The sequence below is a fragment of the Neolamprologus brichardi genome, chromosome 8 (assembly GCF_056152115.1).
Source record: "Neolamprologus brichardi isolate AB-2024 chromosome 8, ASM5615211v1, whole genome shotgun sequence".
In the NCBI taxonomy this organism is placed as follows: Eukaryota; Metazoa; Chordata; class Actinopteri; order Cichliformes; family Cichlidae; genus Neolamprologus; species Neolamprologus brichardi.
In genome coordinates, this window is record NC_142111.1 from 14,860,149 (window position 1) to 14,867,383 (window position 7,235).

The following is a 7,235-nucleotide window of genomic DNA, read 5'->3' on the forward strand; positions in this document are numbered from 1 at the left end:
CGTTTTTATATTAAGTTCAAACATCAATGTGATTTAATATATGCAATCTAAAAAAAAAAAAACTCCAGATATTTTCTTCCAAACAGAGTTTTATTAAACATTTGGTACAGAGTATGAACACAAGGCTGAAGCATCAGTGCACCTCCAGCAGTTATGTGTATGATAAATCTAGTAATTGCATTCAATGTTAATGAAATACTGACTTGTTGAATACTAAAATCTACTCCAACTATCACACATAGCCTTTAGATTTTAAAAGGTGAGGGGCAACAGGAAGTGGACAATACATCAAACTTGGAAATATTGAAAGCATATAGTATTAATAAAGCAGGCAAGAACTAAACGAAACCTCATCCTGCTTAATTTGAGGGGGATATCTACAACCTTTTTTAAGTGAACCAACAAATTTAAATCTCCCTGTTGCAGCAAAATAGACTTTAATGGATTTTCTGTAACTTGTTTAATAAAAAAAAAAAAGGGCTCGATATCACTCAAAGCGTTTTGCTGTATAGTGCAGACTTAACCAATCTTTTCCTTTGGCTAAAGTATCCAAATATATATTGCATGATATTCCTTCAACAGATGTGAATGTGACTAATCAAATATTGACACTGTCCAGCTGCTTTATCTGCTGTAGAACTGTGAGGTAACCCAAGCCAGTCCCCACTTCAGATTGGTTAACATAAACTTGAGCGCTTTCGTCCACTGCTCCTCAGAGTTAAACTGAGTTTTGATGGAGTAGGAGCCTCCGCTGCCACCCGTATCTTCGATCTTGCCCTTCTCCACATCCATTCTGAGGTATGAGGGAGAAAAAAAAAGTTAAAGTCAGACTAGTTTCTAAGTTTATAAATATAACACTGAATCTGAACTTAAATCAAAAACCTGAACATGTAACATTCCTGAGTCACAAATTTAATATGTTCACAGAGGCTGAAATGCTTATTACACCGGAGTATCCAAAGTTTTCCTGATTTGCTTACATTGAACCAAAGGCCACATGTCTGTATTCACAGTACAGAGTTTAAGTTTATGAAGGATCAGTCTGTTAAAGAATGAATATGATTTGGGATATTCCAACCTTGATGTGCTAGCAGGGAACAACTAAAGTGTAGATTTTCACGTTGGTTCCGAGTGTGGGGTCGAAGCTTGCCTAAACTTGCTTATTTGACTCAGATGCTAATAATAAAGGTTCACTTGTGTAGAATAGGGCTGACATTGGACCAGAATTTACATTCAAACTACATGTATATTTATAAATTCATTTTAAATGGCCCATAGGTGTGCTACACAATGAGCACACAGAAATGTACAATACACACATAATGCTGATATCTGACCTGTAGGGGAGGCAGAAGCCAGTGTCTCCTTTTTCCACCTCCTCTTTGAACTGTTGGACACAGTCCAGGAAGGCCACCATGGCATGATCGAACTTATTGTCCCAGAAGAACCTCAGTCCACCTGAGCAGTACAGTGGGAGCTCCTGAAAACACAATGGTAGACAAAAAAATGTCAGAATAAGAACCTGGACAACTGTTTAAATAAGCACAGGAGAGCCGGGTGTAAGAATTAACTACCTTTGACTTGTCTGTCAGTGACTCCAAGTATGAGTGGTTTCCATATGGGACAAGACGATATCTGAGGGGACAATAAAGGATTTGAGCTAGTTTATTGCACTTCAGACTAACAGAAGATTAACTGGAAACCGCACGAAATTTTAGTGATTCGAGGCTGGGATTCATTAAGGTTACAGAACTAAGACATTTAAACAGACAATGAGCACAGCAAATTACAGGAAAATTATCATTCCAGGACAAAATAATAGCGAATAATTCAATCTTGTCAACTAAAACACGATTTGCAAACATTATTGAGAGAATGCAAATCTGTAAGAAACCAAGTAAGTGATGTAATAAAGCTATGTAGGCTTGTAGACATGGTAAAGAAACCCTGATGAAGTTCTCGCTGAGCATCAGAATTAGAAAGAAAAGTGATTTAAGAGACTTTAAACATGATGTGCTTCTTGGTGCCAGACAGCCTAGTCTGACTATTTTAGAAACTGCTGATCTACTGAGATTTTTCCCAGACCAGCATGGGTATGGTTGCTTTTAAAAAGACAAAATTAAAAATTCATCCCATCTCTCCATCTCCCTCTCAAGCTGCTGCAGCACTGTCCTTGAGGAGTTTGGTATATCCTTTTCAACAGTCCACTGTTGCTGACTATATCCACAGTTACTGACAGCTGCTTCCATCAGCATAAAGCTCCATGTGAAAACCTCAAATAATCTTAAACATATCAATGGGTTCACTGTACACAAATGGCCTCCACAGTCACCAGATCGTAATCCAAGATCATCCAAGAAGACTTCCATCATGTAGCCGACAAGCAACAGCAACCATGTGACGCTATCATGTCAATATGGACCAAAATAGCCAATGAATGTTACCAGTGCCTTGTTGAATCTATGGCACAAAAAAGAGGGTCCAACATTATACTGTCAATGTGTACCTAATAAAGGGGCTGGCGAGTGTGTTTTAAGCTCAACAGCAAATGGTGAAGAAAGCAAGTTAAATTAAGCGTGTACCTCTGAAAGCGCAGCCCCATTTTGTTGGCGAGAGCGTGCAGCAGAAGCACCGTCTGTCCCCAGGCTGCATTGATCTCGTTCCACTCCACCGGGACGCTGGGGAGTCGGCCCAGGCGGAAGTTGTTGATGGTACCAAACTGGCCGCTGTGCCTGGAAAAAGAGGAGAAACGAGTCGGATTCTCAGCCAATAGGCTCGTCTCATAGTCTGTGTTAAAGATTTGAAAGTCAACATTGATTTAAGGACCTAAATTATTTCTTAGCATACACAACAATGCGTTTGCCACCGTGTGTTTGTGTGTGTGTGTACCAGATGTGAAATGTAGCATTGAAAACGTTGGTCTTTTTCAGGCGGTCTAGCTGAATCTGGCAGTAGCGCATCTGGTTATCAACACTCTTGAGCTCATCATCCAGCTCTAGCTGCTGCCGTTTAAACTCGCTGTACTCCTTCTGGTATCTTTAGAAAGGGGAAGACAGAGGAGTTAGGTGCTGTATCATTTAAAATTCACCCATCACCTGTCTACACCACTGCTAGCTCACTCACTGTAGCTCCTCTGTGTCGAGCTGCTGAGCTTGGATCCTGCTCTGGGCCAGGTCCTGGGCCACAGTAGCCCTCTGCTCCTCCACAGCCTCCAGCTCCTGAACCAGTTTTTCCTCATCCTCTTTGAGCTGCTGTAGCTCTGCCAACAGGGTCTCCTCATCCTCCACCTGCAGGTGCGATAGCAGCTCCAGACACTGCCTAGAAATACATTCACAAACATTTGGAATCAGCACTTTAAGTGGTTCTCAGTACTGGGCAGCTGCTTAGGCTGGATCCTCATTCTTGTGCTCACTTGTAATTCTGGCATTCGTTCTCTGTGATGTTGAGCTGCGTGTCTAGGTGGTCCAGCAGAGTGTCGGTACATTCCTCGCACAGTGGGTGGTCCACATCTGTCTGGCCCGACATAATGTCGAACAGGTCACTGGTTACCTTGGTGGGATATGATCAGAGGCAAAGCTTATTTGGTTTTCTCACACAGATAATACACCGTAAAATCAATGCATGAACATAAATCTCAGCACCCACACGCTGTGGGGATGTTTTCAAGTAGACTGACATAACTGAACCCAAATATCTTTACTCTCCGACAGTAAAAGTATCACCTTCAGTCTACGACTAAGGTTTTCCATGGTGCCACCATCAGATGCATCTCCAATGAGTGTGAAGCTGTTGGCGCTCTCTGTTGACATCATTCTGAGGAAAAGCACGCCATTCAAGATTAAGCAATTCTGTCAGCTTTGTTGGACATGCAAGTTAAAAAAAAAAAAAAAAAGAGTTGGGTGCTCACCGTGCAGGAGGGATGTATTTTCTCGAAACTCCATCCTGCTTGTTTTCAACAAACGTTTCCTGTGAAAAGATTCCAAGTCTAAGAGTCAAACACATTTTCCAACAGCATATTTTCACATAAAACTGAAATAATTATTTGTTTTTCATCTTTGAAAACCAAGAGTGACAGAGCCAGAATAGCACTTAATACTGTTATAACAAACAGCACCACCAGATACATCTGTATCTGTAACTGAGGGAATACAAATGAGACAACACAACACTAAAAGCAATCACACTATTCAGTAGTACATCCTCTACACACAGTAAACAGCTATGAGACTCTCAAGTCCATTTATGAGTTATTCCAGGAGAGACAGAGAGCTAATACAGCCTTTATACACTGCGCAAAAAAAAAGGAAAACTTTGAAAACATATCAGATTTCAATGGAGGAAAATAACTGGATATAATCATGCCACATCTTTTTATGTAAATGAAAATTATCTGGTATCCTTCAAAAGCCTGATTTCAAAAATACATGAAAATCAAACTGAAAAAGGTACCATGAGTTAGTCCATTTTGCTTAAATTTATTTGCAGCAACTCTTAATGGTACTCAGTTTATATAGTCCCCATCTGCTCCAATGAATGCCTGACGAAGTTAGACCGTGCTCCTCCCACAAATAGATCAGAAAGTCTGAAGTTTCATTGGCTTTGATTATACTTTGATTAAAAATCCTTTACTTTTTCTTTTTAATAATGTATTACAAAGAGCAGTTTCCAGCTCGGCATTAACCTACCTCTGGTGCCGTCTCCACTCCGCTGTTGTCAGACTGTTTGCTGGGGGTCACTGAGACTATTGGAGCTGACGAGGAAGAGGAGGAAAGAGGTCATACATAGGGCGACAAATGGAGCAGGTTCAACATCAAATACGGCGGTTAAACATACCAATAAGCTCCTGGATGGTGACCCGATCGAGAACATTGAAGGATGTGTCCAGTTTCAGCGGCTGGGAGCAGCGCTGACACACAAAGCTCACCTGCATGGTCGTGCTCGACGTTTTGGAGCCCTCCATCGCTGGCTAAAAACAAAAAACAAGTTAATAAGTAAAACCACGTTTCATTTTAAATTAACGACTATCTCCTCATGTAGGAACGCTTCGACTAGTGACGAAGGTTAAAAGCAGCGCATAAACACTTCTCTAGTCACCGTTTACTTGCTAGCTAGTTAGCTGTTTGGCTAAACACTTGCTAACAGCAGGTTGGGTACAGCCAAACCATAAGTTTGGCAGGTAGGTTTTGTGTAGCATACAACCAGGGTGTAAAAACACAAAAGAGACTCACTGTCGTGTGTGATAATTAAACGCTACAGCATTATAATCCTAATGCTGCGTCCTAAAGGGACTCCATCCCGCCTCCACTTCCTTATTGTTGTTTACGGCGGTTTTGACGTCATGTTAAAAGTTAGTCACGTGAGAAAGCAAGAGCCCTTGTGTTACTGTGATTTATACTTTATCAGTCCCGTCGTTGCTATATTCACATTATTACAGCTGTAATGTTTTATTGTTTATTATTTCGCATTTATTGCTGGACAGCGTAGAATAAATAGATATAGATTGATAAAAATTGATAATAGATAGATGCAGCTTGACCAATCCCAAGAATACTACACAACAACAGAAAAATGTACACAAAACAGAAGTACAATTTTAACCACAAAGACATACACATAGAGTGTGTGTGTATTAACATATGTAAGTATACATGTGGTTTAACGGTGGCTGGGAGGAAAGACCTTTACACACCGTGGATGCAGGAGCCTGTTACTGAAAGGTTTACTCCAAAGATAGTTAATAACTAATATAAAATTATATAATTCTCTATAGAATATATCATTCTTATATTGCAGTTTTATTACAGCTCAATCTGATGCTTTGTGGTCGCAAACTAATATCTGATTAAGACATTTCATTGCCACTGCAAATATTTGATTTGATCACTGCCTGCTGCCAAAAAAAATGGGATCCTATAAATGCAGGTAAAAGGAGACAGACCCACGCTGTAACCATTTTTTCATCAAGGTTATATAGATACACCAAAGCAAATCTACTTTATTTGCTTTGCGTGTGCATGGTAATTTTATTAACACTGTCAACTGTTATTTAACATAACATGTGCTTTTAGCATCACTAAAAACATGTACATGTCAATACTGGTAAATAGAAAATACAGCAAATCAGATTATATCACCCAGTGAAAGTAAATGAATGAGGGATAAAAAGCTGCTGCTTTTAGCCACCTGCTGAGAAACAATTCTGCTCAGGTAATTTAACTGATTGTCATCTACCCCTCTTTTACACAACAATTTATTATATAGCATTTAAGAGTCTGTTTTTCAAAGCCAAAGCATGCAAGTTACAAACACATTGTTTTTCAATGGAAACGTCTTTTGGCCACAGTACATAATCTGACTCCTGATTCCTCATCCTGTCCCTAGCATTCTCTAATTTTCATCCAACATCTGTCCAGAGCATACATTGTCCTCTCTAGACTCTCTTTCACCTGCTCCCTGCTCTCAATACAGATCACAATGTCATGTGATCCCCCATCTTGAATCCATCTGTCACTCTTCATCACTGTCTCGCTGTCCTCATACATGTCCTGCATCACACACACATACTTCTCAGCTACTCCCGGCTTCCTCATGCAGTATCAGTTTTTTATTCGGCAAACTATCATATGCCTTCTTTAGGTACACAAATCCTCAGCGCAACTCCTTCTGACCTTTAGGTACTTGTCCATCAATACTCTCAAAATAAACATTGCATCTGTAGTGCTCTTTCTCAGCATGAAGCCATACCGCTGCTCACTGATCGTCAGCTGTCCTCTTAACTTAGCTTCAACAACTCTTTCCCAGAGCTTCAGTGTATGGATCATCAGCTACAACTCTGCACACCATTCTTGTTCTTGAAAATTGGGATTAGTACATAACTCCAGGCACTTCCCATTCTCTTAGATAGCTCCATACTTCTACAGCTATGACATCAGGACAAATGCCTTTCTACTCATCATGCAGCCCTTACTTCTACTTACTAATCCTTCTCTTCATGATTCATTAACTGTCCTTGACCTATCCTCCTTTTTCTTTTTCTTTCTCTTTTTTTTTCCATCTCCTCAAAGTACACCTTCCATCTTCTCAGCACGCTCTCTTCACTGGTTAGCACATGTCCATCTCTATCTTCAATCACTTAACCTGCTGCACATCCTTTCCAGCTCTTTGTCTAGCCAACCGTTATAAGGCCTCTTTCCTTCCTTAGTGACCACATTCATTTGCCTTGAATACTGTCCCAA

The 7,235-nt window shown here is 40.3% G+C and overlaps 1 protein-coding gene across 1 annotated transcript; it reads right to left on the bottom strand.

Moving 5' to 3' along the window:
• Window positions 1-71: 71 nt before the first annotated feature.
• becn1 (beclin 1, autophagy related) lies at window positions 72-4,985 on the bottom strand. Its single transcript, XM_006791212.2, has 11 exons — window positions 4,834-4,985; window positions 4,686-4,750; window positions 3,908-3,966; window positions 3,723-3,813; window positions 3,413-3,549; window positions 3,124-3,318; window positions 2,890-3,036; window positions 2,583-2,732; window positions 1,575-1,635; window positions 1,338-1,480; window positions 72-793 (listed from the first exon to the last, which is right to left on the bottom strand). The coding sequence occupies exons 1-11, from the start codon at window positions 4,958-4,960 to the stop codon at window positions 625-627; spliced, it is 1,344 nt and encodes a 447-aa protein (XP_006791275.1). The 5' UTR covers window positions 4,961-4,985; the 3' UTR covers window positions 72-624.
• Window positions 4,986-7,235: the final 2,250 nt, after the last annotated feature.